Genomic DNA, 24642 nt, shown 5'->3' on the forward strand with positions numbered 1-24642 from the left:
GGTATGCAGGTCAATAGTGATGGCTCCGAGTTTTCCATAGCTTAACTATTTCAAATAGCTTTCAATAAATTAAGAGATACTGTCTGAGGGTGAGGGAGAGGGCATAACCGTGTCAACTTCAAGCAGAAAGCACACCCAAACTCAGTTGGATTCAGTCTTTTTTAATAAATTAATGTCATTCAAAATACAGTGCCAGAACATGATGCAACTGAACATGCTAGTAAGGTTTGTCATGAAGCACCTGTGTTCATGTTAGGCTGGCGGTGCCCCGCTACTGCTAGTGGTTCCTGGGATTAATGCCAGAGCAGCACGAGTCATCTGCTCTCCTGCACACAGAGTACAGGATATTCCTGAACTGGTTGCTTCCCCCCACCCCCCGAAGTAAAAAACCTGATAGCTAAGGGATATCTATACACAATCACACTACAGTAATGCTTGTTATTAAATTAACAGAAAATAAAGACCTGGTTAATCCACACTAAAACTTCGTTTTACAATGGAAAAATACATCAGCAGCAGGAAGTAATATACATGAGCCAATGTTACTGTAATACAGAATGTGGAGGCATTCACTGATTAAAGCTCCACAAAGACCCGCACTATGAGGGCTGACAATTCCTATTGCAAGCCCAGCAACTTAAGTCCACACCTGGTAAACTACCAGCTGCTTGGAAGACCTGTATTCTAAACAGACAGGTATAAGTTTGTGAAAATAGAGTACATGCACCTAATAGTACAGCTTGACTGAACCTGCAGTCATCTTGCCCTGCACATTACAATACAATGGAAGATCTACCCTTCCTACTGCAGGTAGATCCATGGGATTTGTTTTCTGTTTGTTTTTAAATGGCATTACTATACCAACATGGATACTAGTATTAAGTGCAGCACAGTCCCTTAGTTAGGCCACACTGACAATTATATAACTAGCACTTGATTAGAACACCCAGAAGTAGTTCAAATATAACTGGAAGGTACTTTCAGAAGAGTTGTGACATCATCCTAGAAACAGTAACTACTTTTTTTTTCTGAAGCTAGTTTTCCTGAAACAGGCTGTATAGAACTAGAAATTAATTCTTTAGACAAGTCAGATGACTAAGATCATGATATACATATATGTTTCTCAATTATCAGATAATATTATTTCAGATTATGGAAGCATACCAGCTTATTTCATCGATTCATACTGAACTGCTGCAAGTATTTGGTAGGGCATAAAAATACAACTCATGAAGGACTGATTGGACATTTTTCTTCCCAGACCTCTCACAATCATTTATTTCAAGGTAACTGTACACTGAATCAGTTGTGCAGTCTAATTTGGGAGCTATACAGGTGGTAAAGTAACCATCTCCCCATCCAGATCAAATTCATCCGCTCCATCTGGTGAGAAGAGATACGTTGGAGGTTTCCATGGGGACTCTTCGAGGCAAGATGGATACAGCTTTCCTACAGTGCACCGAAAGTCTTTGCCCAAGTCCCACAACACACGTTCCGATATGTGCTGTCTTAGAAACCAGCGATCGAGTTCCAGATCATACTGATAGGTGGCATACCTCGCTCTCTCATTCATGTGGGTTTCTCGTATGAAGACGCACAAAGAGTTGGAGATGACAACAGCTCTCACACACGGGTCAGAATAGCGCTTGGCAGGGATATTAGCTGCCATTCTCCATTCGTTTTTATTCACGTCGTAGATTTCCACAGTTACGGAAGACCCATCTACAGTACTGCTTGGGAGTCTTATACCAGAGTTGCTGGCAATATGGAGTCCTCCGATATAGAATATTTTATCGCCAAAAGCGGCAGCTGAAGCAAAACATCTGCTTGTTTGTCGCATAGCCATTTCTACCCAAGCATCTGACCTGGGAAAGTAACAGTACATCAAGTTGTGTGCCATGACATAAATGCAGTTGTGAACTGCTACCGCCGTGCTCCATTGCCACGCACAAGGCAACGGGCTTACCATGGTCCACTCGTCTTTTTCAGTGTCGTATCTTTCGACAGTTCTCCTGTTGAGCTCTCCGCCGACACTGTCACCTCCGATTGCATAGATGTATCCTTCACAGCAGACCAGGGATGGCTTGATACGAACGAAGAGCATCGGCGTCTTTGGAAACCAAGTGTTTTGCTGTGCATCAAACCAGTAAAAGCAATTCACAGTTCTGAAGGCAGCTTGGAGCTTGCTGCTTTTACTGTGATTGGTTTTTGCATTTTTCAGAGGAACTTGCCCCCCTGCTATATAGATATCATTATCAGGAGTTACAAGTGTTCCAACCTTATGCAAGTCAGCAGGAGGATTGCAGAGCTTGTAAACTTTCTCTGCCTGTGGGCTGTAACAGACAGAAGAATAAAGACTACTGGGGTTTTCAGCAGCAGCTTCAATGAATATCATCATCTCCTCTTTTGTCATACCAAGTCTGGGCTTGAAGAACTTGGGCATAGATTTGTACAGTCCTTGGACCACCACAGACTTATCATTGGGCGGTAAGCCTTGAAACCAGGCTCTCTGTGTTACTTCTGAAAGTGCATCGATTCGGATTTGGCTAAGAACAGAGGACAAATACTGTGACCGTGATTCTGTGTTGTACTCCAGCCATAGCATAGCAGCTTCACGAACTGTCTCCTCCTTTTCCACATTCAAATTGTCACTGCTTAAAATATCGATCAGTAGATCATGTGACAGCTGCATGAAAGCCTCCTGGTGGTACACAGCTGTGAACTTGTGCTCCACCATTCTCTTAGCACTCTGTTTTAACTCTTCACAGCTGAAGAGATCAGCAAAACTTAACAGGCGCACACAATTTTCTGCATTAATCTTTTTGATTAAGTACTCTCTACACCGTTGTAACACATCATCTACCTGTAATGCAAAAAGAAAAGAATTTAGTATTGCCACAGACAATCTGTTCTTTCACTTTCCATCAGCAGGTGAAAGTGTTTGTGTTTTGGGCTAAACAGCAGAGCTTAGGCCTGGAATAACATAATATACACAAAAACACAGCAGTACTCAATGGATTCATGCAGATTTTGTATGTTACATTACAGTGGCTGCTTGAGAAAGTAATTACCAAGTGCTGCAAGCACGCTGTTCTGCTTCCACCCTCTGCAGGGAAGATAAAGCAAGGAGGGATGTATACATGAAACATATCTGGCAGGCAACTGCTATCTATACTAAGTAAATTGAACACGAGTTTTCTGAAGCTTCTAAACCTAACAGGTCAAAGAAGAAACAGTTCCAAAATTAAAGCAGTTACTTCATATTCAAGGTAAAACACTCCTACCTGTAAGAAGCAGGCAGTTTCATAAAGCTGTTCTACTGTGCTGTCACTTATCGCCAAGTTACCCGTGTATGCGTATGTTATTATAATTTGTAAGGTGGCTGCATCCACGTTCCTCAGGTGCACGTGTGTTTGTTTGCTTTCACTTAGCCCACTCATGAACATAGCTCTGAAGAAAAACACACACATTAAAGACAAGAACCATCAGTAAACAGTCACTTGGTAAGTCTTCAGTAAAAGGTAAACAGGTTTTTTTTGGTTGCCTGTTTACAGATATTTAGTATTTTTCCTCAGGCTACCATCCAGTATTAAAGCACTCGTACTGAACATTTGAGAAGTACCATCAGTGCCTTCTGTAAAATCATTTCATATCTATCTATCTATCTATCTATCTATATGCAAACTAATTTGTCTTAATAGGCAGAGAACTAATGATTGGAATTTCACACTTCCTCCATCAACTGAAAAGAGGGAAGAAACACTCTCCAAAACATCTTGCTTAAAAGATAACAGTGATTTTAGATTCTAAAATGAAAAGAAACAGCTCAGTCCATTGCATAAATGTAAGTTGTACCAAAAGCATGCTCCTCTGAGAGGCAGAGAAAGGTCAGAGAAAGGAGCAAGCATTAGCACTCTGTGAAGCTCTTATGTACCATTTACAGCGTACAGCAAATTCAAGTTTGTAGACAAAAAAAATTAATCAAGGGCAGGAAAAAAAGATCCTTAAAGTATCTGTTGCACCTTCCCAAAAAGCACAAAAGCAATTATTAATACTTATGTGATAAATTCAGCTTCGGTTTCTTTATATTTTGAACTTGGAAGGAAACGAGATCTGAGAGGAGTCTGGAGGAACAGTGGTGCACCCTGTAGCTCTGCCTGCAGCTGCAGAAGTGAATGCAGCATGGAGATACACTCCCCAGGCAAAGCCATTTCAGCAGTACCTGACACAAAGACAGCACCCACTGCCCTCCTCCTGCCCCAACTCAATCTGTCCTCTTCTAAGCTTAACTTGGGCAAACTTGTGGTTTAAGTGGAATCACTAGCCATGTGAGCATCTCAACTTGCCAGGCAGCTTTTTTTAAAGGTAAGCAAGACGTTTAAAAATACCAAAGAGGCTGCTCATCATAAAAACTAAGGAGGCAGCTGTTACAAAACCTGGCTCCAGAGCATGCCTACACACAGCCAAGCAGCACGTGCCAAAGCTGTGTAGTGCTAGCAGTGCTCGAGCACAGAGCTGGAAGGTAAGCTTGCTGAATACAGGATGGCTGGATCAGTAAGAGATGCCTTTTGGGTCTTCCCCCTCTCCCCACAGCCTCCTTTAGGACTATCAATTTTTCATAATAAGGCTAAATTTAGGAAACTGAACATCTTTTTGTAAACCAAAGCAGAGGAAAAAAAAACAGAATATGACAAAACCACAAGCTCGATACTTCTTTCAACCAGTGCCAAAACCTCATTCCATAAATAATAAACACACATATGAATAAGAGATTTGACTGCATATTCTAATGCTTCACACTGCATGGACTCATGACAGCTTTCCAACCTTATGATTAGAGCCACCCACACTAAGTCTGGCCACTTTTCCAGTGGCTGTGATTTTATAGACAGTTGGAACTGTGTCATCTGCAGAAGGCCAACAGCAATAATCATTATCTAGTGATTACAAAATACTTGCTGCTAAAAATTGTACCAGATTCATCTGAAATGAAGAAAAATGAATACAAACAATAGCTGGGACAAAAATTTGTGAAAATAATTAATCCTGGAATAGCTTCCCAAATTAAAAGCTACACCACTGCATGACTCTCAGGCTTCACTGCTGAGCAGAGGGGAAAAAAACCAAAACAGATGATTTAGAAAAGGAAGCCACGAGCTTGCACAGCACTCCCTCCTTTCAGCAAACTTCTGCTAAGAAAAATACAGATGAACGTGGCAATGAAACTCCCACTGCCAAGTTTCAACGACCTGTAGTCACCTCATCTTGGGGAACAACATGTTTGAGTATGAAGAGTAAGAAGTTCATTAAGATTTAAATCAACTCCCTAAGGAATACTACCATTGCAAACGTGATTTTCCTTTCACACTTCCTGTAGAAAAACTCCAAAATAAGTCACAAGTGCTGGAAAATGTGTGTTACTCTTCTGATGTCAGCAAGTAATATATATATGTATTCATAAACTTTCTCACCTCACTCTAGAACATTCTGCAACACATTATTTGTTAATCAATTAATCTAAACTACACACAGAAGCAGATACTGCAGTTTCTCTTCAATTAAGGAGCCCTGTTTTGAATGCTTACCTGAAGTATGAGCTGCATGTTGCAAGAACCATCTTATGGCAGGGAAATTCCGTACCCTCAACAATCAATACTATGTCAGTTAGCAACTGCTGTTCATAAAAGAATTTTAACTGCTCCAGCAAGGACACAGCATATTCACTATTTATCTGCCTCTCGTCCTGGGTAGACATGACTGTATTCCATTAATATTTCCAGGACCAGAGTGAAAAAGTGAAGATCTTTTTGCCAGATAAAGGTCAGCTGAACGTTTCTGAAGTAGGTTCAGAAGTGATACCGATCAAACAAAAAGGCAGCGTTATCTTTGACAGCTGGATCAATGCTCCAGACTTTGACCTACGTTAGGTCATCATTCTTTGACGATGGCACAATATGTTCAGAGACTTTTCAAGAGTGTCTGCAGAGCTCCTGGAGAGACTGATAACGATGCAGGAAACGAATCGGCAAAAGCGAAGTCTGAGGTAGGTTCTGTGGTAACATCTCGTGATCAGTGGCTGCACTTGAGGGACTGAAAGCAGGAAAATAAAATTGATTTACACACAAGCACTTCTCCATTTCCCTTTTATAGCTACCCATTAAAAGTAATTGTCTAACAGACTGATTTCTAGTTTGTGCATAATGCTTGCATGAAAACATAGAAAGAAAACTCAAACTACAAAAATACAGAGAGAAAAGCAGGAGAGCTTGTATATGAATTCTCAAGTTCTCAACCCATAAATCAAGATACTTTCTTTTGTCAGCACAGCTTTTAAGGCTAGAGCTAAAACAAGGCTCAAGAAGACTAATCCTCTTGCAAGAATCACTTGGTTTTCCCACCAACTCTGCCTGCGTGTTCCCTTGGAGCACAGCTAAGGCAGCTGCTTTACCTGCAATGAAAAGCTGCAGCTATTTTTTTGTGTTGGTACATCTGTGTCTGCTCAGAGCTTATTGGCACCAGGGCTGCTAAGAATACAAATGCCATTTCTTCAGCATCCCATCGCTTCCCAGCTGAATTCTCAACATCAAAATCCATCAGTTTACTTTTTCCACCTATCACCTTTGATGTTCTATCACAGAATAAGAAGAAAGAGAGCTAAGGATTTAAAAACCTAACCCATATTTCCCAATGTTTATTTGATTAATCACCCCTGTGCAGAAGGGCTTCATGTATTAATGTTCCACTTATTTTTTTCTCCTCCTGCATAACTTCCAAACAAGCAGGTAAGTGTGACCACTGCTAGCAAGAGGAAAGAAAAAACAAGGAGAGAATGGGAGCAAAGGAATGTAGGAATAGCAGAGGTCAAAAAAAGTTGGAGTAGTTATAAGAGTAATATATACTCTTATACATATCAAGGTCTGCAAGGTTTGAACATTTCTGTTTCTCTTAAAAAGGAGGTCGATTTTTTTTTCCTCCTTTTACCTTCCACCTGAACACAGACATGCAATAAGGATGGGAGAGTTTTGACAGTAAAATATTACCATAAAAGACCCCAGAGTACCCTATCTATCACATATATACTTCCACATTCATTTAATACTGCACTGTTCTTCTACATCCCCAAACTGAGGAATAACCAGTAACACACTTGTCTAACACCTGGTAATGCCAGCACTTTCATGGCAGTTCATGAACAACACATGAAATACACCTTCCTTGAAATGGCACACTTCAACTTCCATCCAAAATGCTGAGATTCAGTGTAAGGTGAATACTGCCAGCCATACCAGAAATCTGCTATTCCAACAGAGCCTGCCTGTAATACCACTCAAAGACAGCAGTCTGACAGGTAATTAATGCCACTTCAATTACTACAAGTTTAATGTAGATCTTTTTTTTCCCCTCCCCTTAGCAAATGTACACAAACAGGAATCTCTAACTTTTAGGTATCACTGTTATTTAACCAGGAAAGTCAAAATAACAAAAACCAATATTCACTGTTTGTTCCAATGAAACCAGTTAATTAAAAAAAAAAAGTTAAAAAAGGGTTAATATTTGGAGAAAGAGGAAGGAGTGATTACTTCCTGATGAAATAACTGATATCACCATGAATTCTTTACTTCAAATCTTAAATTTGCAAGTGCGGTTAAATGCTGAGGTCACTAAAGCAGATGCATATCATGGAATTTGCTTATCTAAAGCAATGACTTTTTGCCTCAAGTCGTGGTTTCTTTTCACCGAGTCAGCATGCACTCTATCTGTACATTACTGACCACTACCCTGGTTATCTGATAATAGCTTAACGTGCAACCTAATCCATTGACAGATTCTGCACTGAACTTTAAATGGCTACAGAGACACACAGACTTCCCTAAGGGTGTCAGGCCCACAGAAATAAATAGCTCAGGGCCCTGCTGGGATCCAGGGTCTCCGCAACATTGTTTTTCCTGGCTTAGTCTCAGCAGTACAGGCTGGGGCATTAAGCTGTGCTCAGGCAGAGCATCAGTACTGCTGGGCCTGACTCAAAGAAAGTCATCTCTAAAAGCTTCCCATTCTGATGTGATTTTAAATGCCAAACCTTCAGGACAAGCAAGGGAAAGAATGCAACTTCAGTGCGCACCGTTTCAGTCATCACATAACAGAACCCGTCCTCAGATCCCATGAATAAGTTGATGTACACCACCTAGTAAGATTAAATACATTTTTGGCAATGCAACTGACAGTTATGACTGAAAAAGCAGACCTGTTTAACAGAAGACAAGTCGAAACTGTGAAATTAATTACTATAAATAGCTAGAACATTTGAGCATGACCCTCAGTGGCAGAGAAGATTGAGGAGATGCCAGGAGTCTCGTTGCAGAACACGTATGTGATCTGAATCACCTTTAGACTGTAAATTCACAAAGCTGGACTCTGGTTTCCAGCTGATCCAGCATTCTCTTCTATGATGTGCACTGGGGAGTTCTGTTCATAAAATACACTACATACTTCACTCCTGGTTTCCCCATCCATGCTGAGTTCTTGCTGCTAGAGATAACCATTGGCTAAAGAACAAATGTTTGTATGTGGCACAAGGTCATATCCCACTCCCTCCTAGTGGAACTGTATCGAACTCTCAGGAGAGCAACTCACCCAGGGTCTGAAGAACCACAGAATAGTTTGGGTTGGAAGAGACCTTTAAGATCATTTAGTTCCAACCACCTGCTGTAGGCTCTAGAGCAGGCTGCTCACAGGCCCATCCAGCCTGGCCTCAAACACCTCTAGGGAGTGGGCATCCACAGCCTCTCTGAGCAGCCTGTTCCATCTGACCACCTCACAGTGAAGAATTTATTCCTAATATCTAGTCTAAATCAACCCTCTTCCAGTTTAAAATCCTTACTCTGAATCTCTGTTCTAAAGCAATCACTACTTCAGTATTCATTTGCCCAAGTGAAGTGAATTTGTTTAAAACATCCCAGACTACCTAGGTCTGAAGAGTTCAAGATTGTTTTGAAAGATGAATTCACTGCAAAGGTTAAGAAACTGAGACACTGCAATAAGAATCAGCACATTCAAAGGAAAACTGGTAAGAGGCTCCATCCTCCCAGGTCCCAGCCTACTGCCTTTATCAGTGTACTGAGCCTGATTGGCACACAGCTCGTAAATCACAGCTAACTGAAAAACGGTGACACTGATGTTATCAGCGTGACAGGATGTCTGCACAACTACCATCCTGTGGTTCTAGCAGCTACACAGATAGGCATTCCTGTTTTACAGATGAAAAGATTTACAGTTGAAGTTGGCATGCTGCCCTGAACCGAAGATGGTAGAATAGAAGGTCCCCTCAATTCAGCAACGTGACCGTTTTGTGCTGGGTAAATTCTCAGAAGTGAGCTAGCTAAAGCAGGACAGCAGGCGGCTTTTGGAAGGCTGCTGCAGTACTGGACTGCAAACTGCAGCACTTTGTTACCCAGAGAACCAAACCAACTCCCTGTCAGGCTGGGACAACAGACAGGTAAGAGGGCGAAAGTAATTATTCTTTTTTGCTTCAGCAATTTTAATGAGGTGGCTTTCACACTTGTTCACGTACTTCAGATCTGAGCTGGACCATTTGAAGAGTTAGTCATCAGATGTTAATGAGTTATGGGACAAGCTATTAATTGCTTTCCTGGAATCTGTTTCTCTTCTGAGGTCAGACAAAGATTAATGAACAGACATCCTGCACTACACACGTACAAACGCTGTCCTATGGTTCAATCTGTATTGTAGGAAAAAATACTGATTTCTAGCCTCACTAGCAGGAAGAAGAATGAGATATATAGATATAATATTCTTCAATTAAACTAATTAGGCTTGATCTTCCTTAAAAAAAAAAAAAATTGCTCTATTTTTTCCAAATTGCCTGTATAGCATTTCGTCCTTACACATACTGCACCTGACTTTCCTGGACAGTCAACTTACTCGACTTAGATTTAACTAATAAAAAGATTTAAATACCATATTTGTGGACTTTCCATCAAATTCCAATTCCCATCTAAGTGCAGCTTCATACAAATCACAAGTAAAAACCTGTCTAATGAAGTGAGTCATTCACTATTTTTAACATAATGAAATGTCAGAATTAAGGACTGCACAACTGTAAGCCAAACTACACAAGAACTCAATTGTGCAGGGTGAGCAAGGGAAGCACTATGTATCAAAGCACCTACACTGGGTTAGGATTAACAGTGCACTGAGTTACAAAGTAATGTGTTTTCAAGATGGTTATCCCAACTAATGGCGAAAGGGAATACAAGTACTAAAAATGATTAAAATCAATTATTTAAATCAATACATCTAGCCAACTGATCTCAAAGATAGAAAGGAAAGAAAAAGAGGCGTTGGAAACTCTGGATTCCTGAGTAATGTATCGAGTTTGCATCCTTGGCAGAGAAAACGAAATAGGTAATTGATGAGGCAAGATGTTTTCCTCTTTTCTAAAGCTATCAAAGTTAGCTTTGAAAGCACTGTCATCCAGAAACCTGAGAACATCAAGAAGATTCTAGCAAGTCAAGAATGTGAAATCTCACAAAAACAAAGGATTGATTTATTCTTATAATGTTTTTATCTCAAAAACTGCTGCCCACTTGGAAGCTTGTATTATTTTCCATATATTACCACAGGGAAGCAACTTACAAGTCAAGGCAGGTGAGCTGTCTGGAACTGGAGAGAAGCTAGAGCCTGGAAGTGCCAGACTCCAGGCTAACAACACGTTTGGTCACAATGCACTCCTCAGCATCAGTTTCTTTCCTGTTTTTCTGCTCCTAAAGGAAGTCACGCACTAAAGGAAATACCTGCTCAGAAATAAAATTAACACAAGATAAACCAGCAACTTCACTTGGCAACTGGCCTTCTGTGTTGAGCACAGGTAGTTTCCATCCCCAAGGGCATTTCTGTTTCGTGGAAAGACCTGGCCTGTCTCAGAGAATTAACCTTTGAAAATAAGTGGGCCAAGGCGTCTCCAGCAAAGCCAGCCATGTACCACCAGGGTGAGGAAGCGTGTTGACATCTTGTTTCTTTTTTCCCCCCTTTGAACTCTGGTATGTTTTTCTGAAGAACTGAAACTCCAAGTACATCATTCCCTGAACGTCACCATATCCCTGCAATTACTTAACTGCACACTCAAGCATTTATACATTAAGATATTAACCCTACTAACAAATGCAGTTCAACTAACCATGAATTACTTCCTGAAAGGTTAGAGACTTAAAACAGATACCTTTTTTAGCCATGTAAAACTTATTCTCAACATGCAACTGCTACTGAATTAAGGATGAGACATTTTGGGATCATGGCCTGTTTCATGGTCACATGACCAATATCAAAACATCTGTGTTATAAAAGGAACTACAACCACATCCAAACTTCAATCAAAAACACTAAGCAGCAACATCCTATTCTCAGCTCTGCTCTGTTTCTGTACGGTGCTGGTTGCCCAGCACTGTGTATAACCAGCCCCTTTTACATCCACGTGCAAAAATAATTTGGAAAGATGTGTGACATCTGTAATCTCAGTCAAGTTTTACACACCTGAGTATTCTGAAATATCAAACGTTAGGAACTACATGCTCCCCCTAGTTCAGTTTTTGATAAGTGTTCTGAGTTGATGACATACCTGAAGGTTTTCTAACTCACATCTTCTTCAGAGAACTCATGTGGACACAGCCCTCGCTGGGCTCACACCAGAGCACAATCTCAAAGCTCTGCTACGACCACAAAGCTAAGCCTTAGCTTCACAAGGAAAGCTCTTAAGGCCGCAGATGCCAACCACAACACAAACCCATTCCTAAGTCACGGTTAGAAGTCGCTCCAGAAGCGGCAGATAGCTACCCTGCTCGTCATAACAAACGCTGGAAAATCTGAGGCACGCAGATGGCTGATTCCGCAGCTCTTTTACAGTCTCCACTCGATCCCTATTCAGCCCGTATAACTTCACCGAGACCCGTTCGGCTCTTCAGATCCACATACAGACCGCCAGAGCCCACCCGCGGTCACGGCAGGTGCTGACACCGTACGCGTGCGGAGCACGGGGCGAGGTGGATGGGCAGAAGGCTCGGGCAGAAGGCTCGGGCACGCCACCTGCAGCGCCGTGCGCCCTCCCGAGCAGCTCTGCGGGCAGCGAAGCCCCGAACGCGCCCCCTCCGTGAGCCGCACAGCCGCGCTCCCCTCGGCAGGACCCAGGAACGAGTTTATCCCCGCCCGCAGGGCGCTCCGTGCCGCCGCACCGCCAGCAGCCCTACGGCCGGCCGCCGCCCGCCCCGGCACCGCCTCGCCTCCCCGCCCGAGCTCCGCGGCCGCAGCGCCGGCCAGGAGCGGCCGAGGGTCGGCAGGGAGCCGCGCCCAGGCTCGGAGAGCGCCAGGCCGCCGCGCGGGCCTCGGCTCGCCGCGGTTCCTTCCCCCCGCCCGGCCCCCGAGAGACGGGAAGCGGCTCGGATACCGCCGTCCCGCCGGACAAACCTCCGACAGCCGCGTCCTCATCCGCCTCGGAGTCCCGAGCGCGGGCGGCGAGCGGGCCGGGGAAGCGGGGGCGGAGGATCCGGTCTCGCCCGGGCTGCGGAGGCGGCGGCCACCCGGCGCGCAGGCGCGCTGCCCTCCGCCGCCCGCTGCTCAGCCCCACAGCATCACCGCCGCTCGGCGGCCGTTAAGACGCGCCGCGCGCGGCCGCCCCTGCGCATGCGCACAGCCGCGAGGCGGGGAGGGGGGGCGGTGAGGAAGAGCCCCACGCGCGCCAAGTCCGGCGCCTCGGCCCGCCTCCATTTCCTGTTCCACTCCTCTGAGCTTCCCCTGCCTACGCAAGCGCCCGCGCACCAAGGCAACCGCGGCCGCCCCGGAGCTTCCGCCGCCGAAGGCGCAGGCGCGTTGCGGGCAGGGCGGGAGAGGCGTCCGGGGAGGAGCGAGTGCGCGTGCGCGCCGGCCCCAGAACGAGCGCGCGGCGACTCCCCCTGCTGGACGCCGCGGGTCGTGCAGGCGGGAGCGTTGCGGCGGGATCGCCGCCCCCGAGCGCCGCGGGCGGGCTGAGGGCTGGCGTGTGGTCCGCGAGCATAAAACATATCCCGACAGGGAATACGTTGGAAACCAGGGAGCGTCTATGTATTTCATAGAACAGAAGAATGGCCTGAGTTGAAAACGACCACAACGATCATCGAGTTTCAACCCCCCTGCCGTGCGCTGTATTTATTTCCGTTTGAGCTTCACAGCCTTTAAGCCACCGAAAGGAAGGCTGGGAATTTCCCTTTAAGGGCGAAAGGTTTTTGCGGTGAATGCATGAGCTGGGAATTCCAAGCGCGCCAGATGCGCTGTGAGACACGCAGGCGGCCAACGGTCAGCACACGAGAGCTCCTGTCAGAGAACGACGCGGTGTGCCTGCTGAGATCGGCCCTCCTTCCCATACACAGCCCGTGGCGTAGTTCACATCTTACAGCAACGGGCAAGCTTAATCTGAATAGTACGGAAATAAAATAAAGTGACAGGAGCGTTTTCCAGCTTAAAAACACCAACTCCCTCAAGGCAGCCACACGTCTGCTTGCCTCCAGTCACTCGCTGCGTGCACAGCACGCTCCCTGTGCTCCCACCTAATTCTATTCTCTCCCTGGGGCCCCGTGCAGGGCTATGCTGACCACATCTCCTCTGAGACCCAGGACAGGGTCAAGTTATAACCAAAATTTAACAATCCACTGTATGTGGTAGAGTATATGAAAGGAATAAATGCTTCACTTGCTCGCACAGAAAGAACACTACGTTTTGTCAATCCACTTAGCTGTGTTAGTAGGGAAGATCACTGTTCCCTTTAGTCAATACCAAGCAGGTGATAAACTTCAAAAAAATGATGTAAATTTCATCTTATGAATTTCTGCCTTCCATCCTCTCCCCCTCAAAAAACAAAGCCACCAACAACAAAAAAAACTCTAATAGTAGTTTTAACTGGAAAATTAGTAATACTACCTTCAACACACATTTTTTCTTAATTATATTTCCAATGCTATAACTGAGGTATATTGAAGTGGCTTAGGGATGGAGGTTAAAACTGCCGCTAGCTTTCTAAGAATTATAGAATAATGAATGTTGGAAAATACCTCTAAGATCACTTAGTCCAACTGTCCACTTACTACCACTAAACCATGTTCCTTAGTACCACATCTACACATTTTCTGAACGCCCCCAGGGACGGCAACTCCACCACTTTCCTGGGCAGCCCATTCCAGTTCCTGACCACTTTCAGAGAAGTTTTTCCTAATATCCAACCTGAACCTCCCCTGGCACAAATTGAAGCCATTCCCTCTCATCCTGTCACTAGTTACCTGGGAGAAAAAGCCAACCCCCACCTCTCCACAGCCTCCTTTCGGGTAACTGTAGAGGGTAATAAGGCCTCCCCTGAGCCTCCTTTTTCTCCAGACTGAACAATCCCAGTTCTTCAGTTGCTCCTCATAAGGCCTCTGGTCCAAACCCCTCACCAGCTTTGTTGCCCTTCTCTGGGCACACTTCATGGTCTCAATGTCTTTCTTGTAACAGGGAGCCCAAAACTGAACTCAGTACTTGTGGCGCAGCCTCACCAGAGCTGAGTACAGGGGGAAGATCGCTTCCCTGCTCCTGCTGGCAACACTATTTCTGATACAAGCCAGGATGCCTTTGGTCTTCTTGGCCACCTGAGCACACTAATGGCTCATGTAGAGGCAAGCGTTGACCAGCACCCCCAGGTTCTTTACCTCTGCACTAGAGGTAGCCACTCTGCCCCAAGCCTTTAGTGTTGCCTGGGGATGTGACCCCAAAGTGCAGGACCCCGCATTTGGTCTTGTTGAACTTCATCCCATTGGCCTCAGCCCAGCAATCCAGCATGTCCAGATCCCTTTAAAGGGCAACACTTCCTCCCAACTTGGTGTCATCTACAAACTTACCGAAGGTGCACTCAATCCCCTAATCCAGGTCATCAGTAAAGATATTAAACAGGACCAGCCCCACTGGAACAGAACATCACTCATGATTTATTACCAGCTGGATTTAACTCCATTCACCTCCACTCTCTGGGCCCTCCGAAAAATACTGTGACAGACAGTACTTTGTTAAAGTCTAGGTAGACTATGTCTACAGCCTTTCCCTCATTCACCAGGCTGATCACCTGGTCATAGAAGGAGATTAGGTTAGTCAAGCAGGACCTGCATTTCATGGACTCACGCTGGCTGGACCCGATCCCTCGGTTGTCCCGCACATGCCATGTGATCTCAAGATGATCTGATCCATAACCTTTCTTGGCACCGAGGTCAAGCTGACTGACCTGTAGTTCTCCAGCTCCTCCTTATGACCCTTCTTGTAAATTGTAGTCACATTAGCAAGCCTCCAGTCCTCTGGGACCATTCTGGTTACCAGGAACTCTGATAGACGATAGAAAGAGGCTTGACAATCACCTCTGCCAGCACCCTCAGCACCCTGGGGTGGATCCCATCTGGCCCCATGAGGTATGACAGCCCACATGGAGTAGCAGGTCTCTGACTGTTTCCACCTGAATTGTGGGTGGTTTATTCTGCTCCCCATCGCAGACTTCCAGGTCAGGAGTTAGAGTACCCCAAGGATAACTGGTCTGACTTTTAAAAACAGATGTCAAGAAAGCCTTGAGAACCTCAGCCTTTTCCTTATCCTCAGTGTTCACATTCCCCACCACATCCAGTAGAGGATGGAGATTTTCCTTAGTCCTTCTCTTACTTTTAATCTATTTGTAGAACATTTTTGTCTTTTACTACAGTGGCCAAATTGAGTTCAAGCAGGGCTTTTGCTTTCCTAATTTTCTCCCTGCATATCCCAGCAACTTCTTTGTACTCTCCCTGAGTTGCCCATCCCTTTTTCCACAGGAGGTAGACTCTACTCCCGTACCCTCACAAAATGTTCTCTGTTCATCCATGCTGGTCTGCTTCCCCACCAGCACATCTTACAGGACAGGCAGCCTGCTCCTGCGCCTTTAAGACTTCCTTCCTGAGGAGCAGCCAGCCTTCCTGGACCCCTTTACCCTTCAGAACAGACTCCCAAGGGATTCTTCCCACCACTGCCCTGTGTAGTTCAAAGTCTGCCCTCCGGAAATCCTGGGCAGCAGTTTTGCTGACCTCACTCCTAACACCAAGAATAGAGAACTCTACCATTTCCGGGTCACTCTGGCCAGGACAGCTCCCAGCCTTCACATCTCCCACCAGTCCTCTGTGAACAGCAGGTCTAGCAGGGCACCTCCTCTGGTAGTCTCTATTACCAGCTGCATCAGGAATATAGTAATCACACTCTCTAGAAACCTCCTAGGCTGCTATATTTCCAGTATACATCAGGGAAGTTGAAGTCTCCCATAACAACATTCACTGACAATTATGCAACTTCTACCTGCTGCTCGTAGGACACTTCATCCATATCTTTCCTACTTTAGGCAGTCTATAACAGACCCCAACCAGAACAATCAGCTCTGTTGGCCTTCCCCCTGATTTCTTACCCACAGAGACTCAGCCTTATCCTTTCCAGCCCTGAGATCAACAATATTCAAACATTCTCTTGCACAGAAAGAACACCACCACCCCCTCCTCCCTTGTTTATCCCTTCTGAAGAGCTTATAGCCATCCACTACACAATTCCAGTCACGGGAACAATACCAACATGTTTCTTCCTGCGGGATAAAAGCTTTTACTGCTATTCCTAGCCTCATGTTTTGATTCTGCCTTCCATTGGATGGAAGGGGCCCCACATCATGGCCAGATGAGCTGCAGGTGGAAGAGGGAGTGGCAAGCAACAGCTGCATCCCATAAAGAGGGTAAGCTGAGGAGGAAGGTAGTTTCTTGCTGGGCTGGAGGTAGCAGCAGCAAGGACATTAATTTTGAGGGGGTGTTAGTGGGGGAGAAGCAGCTTGGCTTTTTGTAGAGCTTTTGTTTGTTATTATTATTTTTTACCTTCTTTTTTTTCCTTGGGCCTCCTTGGCCTGATTGAGTGAAAGAAGGTTGTAGGGCGAACTGTTCTGGATGGAAACTGGAGAGGGCTCCGGTTCTCTTGAGGGCTTTCTGAGACTCTAGATCTGAGTTGTATGCTAGTTTGTAACAGGTTGGAATTGTTTTGTTTGTTTTTTTTTTTATCTTTTTTCTCTGTATTTCCTAAGTATTTACATTCTGTAAATATAAATAGCTGAGTAGCTGTCTGTTTCTATGTAGCCCAGAGACCTTCCATGCTCCTTGCATGCTTATGCTCTTGCTTCTACGCTGTACAATATCACACTACTTGACTGGGTTGATATGATTGAATCTCTTAACTGAGGAAATGCTGAAGTATGGGAGTTCTGTCTTGTGTGGCTCTGAATGTGAGCTTATGAATAGTTTTTCTTAGGGCTTTTTTGTTGTTGTTGCCTTAACTTAAGCACAGGAAGCATGGTGTTACTGAGTTACTTAACTACTACTGTTATTGTGTATATTTAATGTAAGAACTCTGAATCAATAACTTTACTGTGATCTCAAATACAGCGTATGTGATAGCATCTAGAAGTGCTTTCTTTATGAAATACAAAACCTGATTGTTCTCTTTTGTTTCTTGAGATTTTTTGCTCAAAACCTATTGGCCAAAAGCTAAACTGGTGAAAATACTACTTATATGTATGCAAGACTACCTTGAAGTTACTGTGGTTTTAAAATGTGATATGAGTTTAACTTCAAGTACTAATACTACAAGTTATATATAAAAGCTTACTCATCAAAAGGCAACTAGAGTCTTTGACAGTAATAACTTTGATAGTACTAGTTTTCTAACTTCTGTATGGAAGACAGTACTCTTCTTAGAGGTATGTTGTTTCACTGGGTTAGAAATAAAGATAGGAAGAGAAATGTCTCCTGAATTCTGATAGAGCATAAGAATCATCAGGTCATAGTGTTTTAAAATATTAATCCAAGTCACTTATCTTTTTTAGCGTTTAAAAAAAAAAAAATGAATACTGCATCTGCTTCAGAGAGTGGATCATATTCCACAAACCACTCAAGACCCTTCTTCTATGCGCAGCCAACAGCGCAACAACCTTTTCAACATCCATGGTACCTCAGCCATACGTACAATCCATACTGTGTGCCTGCACCAGGTAAGGTAAATGACTGCTATCTGAAGTAGTAAATTGCTCCTAGAGTGGAGGAATGTGTGTTTAAAAAGCTGCCTGTGAGTTTAAAGGGGAATTAATGTAAGGTTTGTCCTGTTAAGGACTAAATTTCAGAAATGTTAATCAAATGTGGCCTGCCTGTGTTGAAAAGCATCTTATTCTGGAGAATGGGAACTCTGCAAGATGATAACTGTTATCCTATGGATACACAGCTCTAAATATGACTAAAAATGAATATGTTTATGTGAGCTTCTTACATATATGCTTTAGGTATGTATAAATACAAATTTGAAAGAGAACCCACAATATCACAATACTTCTTAGAAATTAACATAGGTATACTATTTACATCTGGAACTCTGTTAGCGAAGATGATGTTATAGAACAATGTGTGAAAGAAGGGAGAGGCAACAAGCAAACAAAAGGCAGCAAAATAGCACTCTTCTAAAGTGTAGTTGTCCAGATAAGCTGTTCTGTAATGCAGAAGACTTTGGGTTCTCTACAAGACTTGCTTCCAGAGAGTCATAACTGGAGTGCTTTAATTGCCTGTGTCTCTGATCTCAGAGCAGTCACAGTGTATGTGAGCAGTTATTAATCAGAATGGCTTGTTTCAGAAATAAGGTATTTCTTTTTTGTTTCTAATTATTTAGGCTTCCGGGGTGGACATCCGTATTTTCCACTTTATTCTGTTGCACTCCATGAGTACCCTGGATTTTTTGTTCCACAGCATCCAGTGCATGCAAGAATTAACAGAAGGCCTTATTTTAATGCTCCCCCACCCTCTCCCATGTTTTATCATGCAACGCGATTTAGACACTACAGTTCCCCTGGGAGAAAAACAGAGACAAAAGAAACACAGACTGATCCTAGACAGCCTGAAAACAAGCAAAAAAAGCATCAAGATACCCATACAGAAACGAAAGGTTGTGATGCAGGAAATATGGCCTGTGTTTCTTCTGGTATAGGTACAGAGAGTGAAAGTACTTCAGAGAAACAAGATCTATCTGGATCTTCCATTGTGGTAGACAGGGAGTTTCATAATAGTCCTTCCAGCTCTACACAGTATAGAAATCTTCCTACTGGAAGCTATGCCTTTGAGAAGGAAGAGGTGAGAATAGAATACGGAAATGGCTCTCCAGCTATTCAACTGTGGAAGTCCTTTAAAGAAACTATTCCTTTGTATGATGTGGCAAGTGGTAAACCAGTCCCAGAGAACATGGTGCAGCGTGATGTATTTTCTGTTAGCTCATGTGAGGGAATGATATATGGCCCTCATGAAGGGGAGAAATTGGTGCCAGGAACTTACATAGATGAGAGAAAAGCTGTCCTCTCTTCAAAACAGAGCGTTGAAACTATGCAAGAAAAAGATGTCCAAGATAATGAAGTGAAGCTGGATGCAGAAAAGCAGGTGACTACAGGTCAACGGGCAAAATCCCCTCCAGGTGAAGCCATGGCAGTACAACTAGCAGAATTAGCAAGATCTGTTACCATAGACCAACCAGCAGTAAGACAGGATGTGCTAGTAGCTAAGAAATCTAGCTCTAAGAGATCCACGGGTTCAAAAGCTTCTCAAGAAGAGTCCAGCTTTATTCAACAAGCAGGATTGCTTCCATCGAGTATGGAGGTAATGAGTGACTTGAGTTTTCAGCAGAAAAAGCTGAATCTAAGCCATAGTGCTAACAATGAAAGTCAAACAGATAGAAGTATTTGGTGTGAAGAATCAGTTGAGAAGTATGTTCCTTCTAACAGCTGGCTGGCTTGTTTGGATAATATGGATGCGAACTACAGCTATGACATGTGTTTGCCACAAAGGAAACGTCAAAGTGTACTTAGTCTTTCTTCTGATGACATGTCCTCTAGAGAGGATGGCTCATCCATTGATAATGCCCCAGTATCTTATTTTGTACCTGACTATGTGCTTCAGAAAAGCACGTATACCTTCCAGAAAAGTACAGAGGGCTTGGAGAAAGAGAAAATTAAAAGTGGTGGGTCCCTCAATGAAGATGAAGTGGTAGGAAGGGAGCAGGTGAACAGTTTGAATGGCCAGGATGTCAAAAATTCTTCAACCATGAAGATTAAAGAGGCTTCCAGCAAAGGTAGAAGGCTGAGAGTCCTTCCTAGATCTTCTAGTCGGAAAAAAATCTGTTCTCTCAAGAAAAAAGCTGCCAAGAGTTTGTCAGAAATTGAGGACTCAGAAGAATACTCTATGCAGGTAGAAGAGGAGGATGAAGATGAAGAGGATGAGGAATATGAAGATGATGATACGGATGAAATAGAGTATTTCTTTCAAGAAGCTGCTCCATATGGGATCTTGATGCCAAGCAAAGGAAATCTGTACCGACAAGTTGGCCAAAGGATGCTTTGGAAGCCACCAAAAAGTGCTTTTCCAACTCACTTAATTAGCTGGCCTGCTCAAGAGAAGATAAAAACTAGGAGTAGGTTTGGTGAAAACATTGGTATTGTTTACAAACCAAAGGAGAAAGAACAAGACGAAGTTGTATATAGTGACTATGGGTATTATGGAAGAAAGAGGCCAATGGCAAGAAGAGAAGAGGTTGAACACAAGCGAACACTTCAGAAATTCTTGGGAGGTAAGATAATTACTGAGAAAAAGGTGCTTGTTAGTAGAAAATGTAAAGGACAAATTGCAACTGCAAAAACTGTAGGCTGAACAGTTGGGGGTGGGGGGTTCAAACAATTTCAGTTTCGGCTTAGTCAGAAGTACTTCAGAATTATTTGTTAGGCAGATGTTCATCTGTTTGAAGATGCAAAATGATAAAGCAGTCAGTAGAGAACTCAGCAGTAAACTCTTGAGTTAGACTAATAGGCTTAACTTTCTGACCTTAGTAGTAACTTTTTCATTTGAAAAGCTTAAGGTCAATTTAATTATACTTGTTTACCATTGTGTAATGATATTTTTGAAATGTAGGATTTGAATTTAAACAGACTTGACCTTTCATCCCAGATGATGTTAGGGAGATTAAACATGGTTAGTTCCTTGTAATCTGATGACCATGCATTATGTAACTTCCCTTCTCTGCAGGAACACCAACTATTGGTTTTGTTGGCTGCTGTCTTGCAGTTAGCAACAAAGTTTTGCTGTGTTTCTATAAAATCAGTGTGCAACTATAACATTTGGTCTGGGAGAGTCTTATTTACTTAATCCAATTTCTACTAGTATCTACTTTTAACTGAAAATGAGAATAAGCAGAATTACTAAGGTTCATAACTGGTACACTGAGAGGTTGCTGTTTAGTATAGTCTTACTGTGAAAAGCATCTAAAAGCAGATGTACTTCTAGTAATGTGGGTAATGTTTGTTTTTCTTACAAAATCTACAGATTTAACTAAAGCTGCCTGTAACCTGCAATTTTTGTCATGTGGTCTCCAGAAAGTTATTTCTGAAAAACTCAAGATTCAGTGGCTAGCTTTGCATTCCGGCAAACTGTCTGGTTGACTGAACAGTACATTAACATTAACCAGCAAGAATACTGATTTGATTTTTTTTAAATCAACTCTTCTATTAGGAAGACTGTTATGGGAGAGCGTGGGGATACCACCTGAAGAGTATTGGATTAGAAGTGGTGCTAAACCCAAATTCACTGGACAAATACATGGTAGCCTCTCACCCCAAGCCAAGAGCAAAGAACAAGGTACGTTTTCTTCAAAGTTTGTTTTATGAAATAGCCAGAAGAGTGTAGTATGAAACACAGTAAACTTACTGTTTTGGTGAGATTCGAAGATAAGGAAACTAATTCTTACTCTTCTATTACTGCTGAAGTGTGCTGTCAGTCCAATACATCTCAGGATGTTTCGTAGCCTTCTTAAACTCAAATATATACAGATAGTGGTACATTAGAGAAAACTTATTTAAAGGTACTATGGGTAATCATTGAATGTGCAAAGCCCTTATTTGTGCAAAACTTCTTTGTCATAAACTGAAGTATTAATTTTTCACCCAAATAATGCATCTCTTAAGTGCATACGCAGTGGTAGTTCCCGATCTTGGCAAGTGATATTATGTGATTTCTATACATTCTGCTTTCTATCTGCCAGTGGAATAGGCACAGAGTAGTGTACACAGTGGGGAAAGAGAAGCACTGGAAGCAATGAAGAAAAGTTGAGCTTAAATTTGGTTTTTGTATGACTTCAAGATACAACTGGTGTTTATCTAGGGTGCCCACCTCCGGTTAAACCAAAGAAGAGAATAGGCAAGCCCCCACTAAAACGCAGAGACACAAGATGTGAGGTGGAAGAAGTGGAAGTGTGGGAGATGCCTAAAAGGAGCGTACGTAGAGGTTGGTAGGATTCTTACAAACATTTAGCCATTACTATCTTGGAGTAATATGTCCGTTGATATAATGAGATCATTAGGTTATTTGTGAAATAATAGCAAATAACATAAAGGCAATTTAAAATAAAACTCAAGTTAAACATAGAATGTGAGCGTAACTGTGAATACTGGTTCTTGTAGCACTGACCGAGCTAGATTCCTTAACTCTAAGGAGAAACACTACTTTGTCTAGTTGCTTCTCAAAGTATTTTAACTCTTGATTCCTGTGTCACTTTTTGCCATCTTTAAGCTACAGGCCTGTTTCAGCCGAAGTAGGTATCTTGATTGAACATAAATGCATATAGATTGATTCTTAACAGCTTTTAGTAGGAACTTGTTGCTAGTTGTAGATTCAATAACCAATATGCTTTTTTTTGCATTTGTCAGAGTCCAGAAAGTTACAAATTGAAATGATCATAATATACAAGAAGCCCTCTAAAAGATCTTAATTCCTTCTAGGAAAGAACAGTTTGGCGTAACTTAAATACAAACTAAGCTAACCTAAATGTTTAGTTGGGAAATACTTAAGATGAGACCTTCTCTTGTCAAAACAAACAACACTAAATGGTATTACAATTCCTTGTATTTTCAGTGTCTGAAACAGATTTGACTGAAATCAATCCTGTTACTCAAAGCTGGTGTCAGTCATGAAGTCTTACTAAACATGCATGTGTAATCTTCAGTTGTTGACCCTTTCCAGAAAGAGCTTTCAGAAAACTTGCATAATCCCAAATGACCTCCTAAATTTTCAGAAATAGTTGGTGAATCTTGGATGCCTTCTGTTCAACAAGAGCACACTGAAAAATTAAGTTTGATATGAAACTCTTGCCTATCTTACACTGGGATATTTTGCAGTCCAGTATCCTGTCTGCAGAATTTAACTTGTTGGGCATTTGAGTACATACAATTTCAATCACAAGTATCTTTTCCTGCAATAAGAAGAGGCAGTCACTGATGTCTAGCCTTCCTTTGGAAGCAAGTTGACTTGTGTTACTCAGAGTATGTGTACTTTAACCATTATTTTTTTTCCTTCAGGGCGCGGAGCAAGGAAGTCTCTTTATAAGAGAAGATAACTGCAAATATTGGGGCAGGAGGGGAGAAAAATATCATAGGTTTGCATGAAACCAAAAGTAAATTAATCTTGTATATTTTGTAAGTTGCTGTGCACTCCTTAAGGGTCAGAAGTGCCCTCCATGTTTATGATGCTGCAATTAAACTGTAGTAAGTATTTAACACTAAACTAAGTCACTTTTTGTAACTAATGCATCCATCCACTATTTAAATAATAAACTTAATAGAAGTGCATTTAAGTCTCCATTTGTACGTGGAAATAATTACTGATGTATGCATATCCCTGCCATACTATTACAGCACACCAGTTACAGCTGTCCTGTCCTTAAGCTCAGTAGAATTACAAAGCCTGTCAGTGTCATCTCATGGTTAGTCTATGTGATGTGGACATAGCTGTAAGTTTCTCCTCCATTGTCTGGATATTTGGCTGTTTGTTGTTTTTTCTGTGAAAGTATAAAGGACTACAGTTTAAGCTGCATGAAGTCAACTACTGACTGGATATGTAAGTTACAATGACTTGCAGTGGTGTAGTGATAGATGGCTGAATATGAGCCAGCAGTGTGCTCAGGTGGCCAGGAAGACCAGTGGCATCCTGGCCTCTGTCATGAATGGTATGGTGAGCAGGACTGGGGAAGTAATCCTGTCCTTATACTCGGCACTGGTGAGGTCTCACCTTGAGTGCTGAGTTCAGTTTGGGACACTTCAATACACAAAGGACATGGAGGTGCTGGAGCAGGTCCAAAGAAGGGTAACAAGGCTGGTGAAGGGCTTGGAGAATATGGTCTATGAGGAGACACTGAAGGAACTGGGGCTGTTTAGTCTGGGGAAGAGGAAGCTGAGGGGAGACCTTATTGCTCTCTTCATATACCTGAAAGGTGATTGCACTGAGAGTGGGGTTGGTCTCTTCTCACTGGTGACAGGACAAGAGTAAATGGCCTCAAGTTGTCCTGGAGAGGTCTAGGTTGGATATCTAGAAGAACTTCTTTACAGAAAGGATTGTTAATTGCTGGAATAGGCTTCCCAGGGAGGTGGTTGAGTCACCATCCTTGAATGTGTTTAAATTCTCAGGATGTGGTGCTCAGGACATAATTTAGTGGTGGAATGTTAGGGTAGTATGGTTGGGTTGCAGT

General features: G+C 42.9%; 2 protein-coding genes across 3 annotated transcripts; one reads left to right on the forward strand and one right to left on the reverse strand.

Moving 5' to 3' along the window:
• Positions 1-145: 145 nt before the first annotated feature.
• On the reverse strand, positions 146-12850 carry KBTBD2 (kelch repeat and BTB domain containing 2). Of its 2 annotated transcripts, XM_031608382.2 has the most exons (5): positions 12475-12850; positions 10654-10811; positions 5586-6090; positions 3285-3450; positions 146-2863 (listed from the first exon to the last, which is right to left on the reverse strand). In XM_031608382.2, the coding sequence occupies exons 3-5, from the start codon at positions 5753-5755 to the stop codon at positions 1328-1330; spliced, it is 1872 nt and encodes a 623-aa protein (XP_031464242.2). In that variant the 5' UTR covers positions 5756-6090; positions 10654-10811; positions 12475-12850; the 3' UTR covers positions 146-1327. The 2 variants fall into 2 exon arrangements, with proteins under 2 accessions (XP_031464242.2, XP_031464244.2); XM_031608384.2 differs by lacking the exon at positions 10654-10811.
• A 3964-nt stretch (positions 12851-16814) lies between these two features.
• LOC116238596 (uncharacterized) lies at positions 16815-23771 on the forward strand. The gene is made up of 6 exons (XM_031608366.2): positions 16815-17076; positions 17930-18094; positions 18760-20700; positions 21636-21761; positions 22284-22406; positions 23477-23771. The coding sequence occupies exons 2-6, from the start codon at positions 17947-17949 to the stop codon at positions 23512-23514; spliced, it is 2376 nt and encodes a 791-aa protein (XP_031464226.1). The 5' UTR covers positions 16815-17076; positions 17930-17946; the 3' UTR covers positions 23515-23771.
• The last annotated feature ends 871 nt before the right edge of the window (positions 23772-24642 follow it).

Source organism: Phasianus colchicus, chromosome 6, assembly GCF_987193195.1.
Source record: "Phasianus colchicus chromosome 6, bPhaCol1.hap1.1, whole genome shotgun sequence".
NCBI classification, from domain to species: domain Eukaryota; kingdom Metazoa; phylum Chordata; class Aves; order Galliformes; family Phasianidae; genus Phasianus; species Phasianus colchicus.

Coding starts and splice junctions, on each gene's coding strand:
- LOC116238596 (XM_031608366.2), top strand. CDS start 17,947: ATGAATACTGCATCTGCTTCAGAGAGTGGATCATATTCCACAAACCAC. Junction 21,762..22,283: donor AGCCAAGAGCAAAGAACAAG/GTACGTTTTCTT, acceptor GTGTTTATCTAG/GGTGCCCACCTCCGGTTAAA. Junction 22,407..23,476: donor TAAAAGGAGCGTACGTAGAG/GTTGGTAGGATT, acceptor TTTTTCCTTCAG/GGCGCGGAGCAAGGAAGTCT.
- KBTBD2 (XM_031608384.2), bottom strand. CDS start 5,755: ATGTCTACCCAGGACGAGAGGCAGATAAATAGTGAATATGCTGTGTCC. Junction 3,451..5,585: donor ACATGCAGCTCATACTTCAG/GTAAGCATTCAA, acceptor GTTTTTCTTCAG/AGCTATGTTCATGAGTGGGC. Junction 2,864..3,284: donor AAACTGCCTGCTTCTTACAG/GTAGGAGTGTTT, acceptor TTTGCATTACAG/GTAGATGATGTGTTACAACG.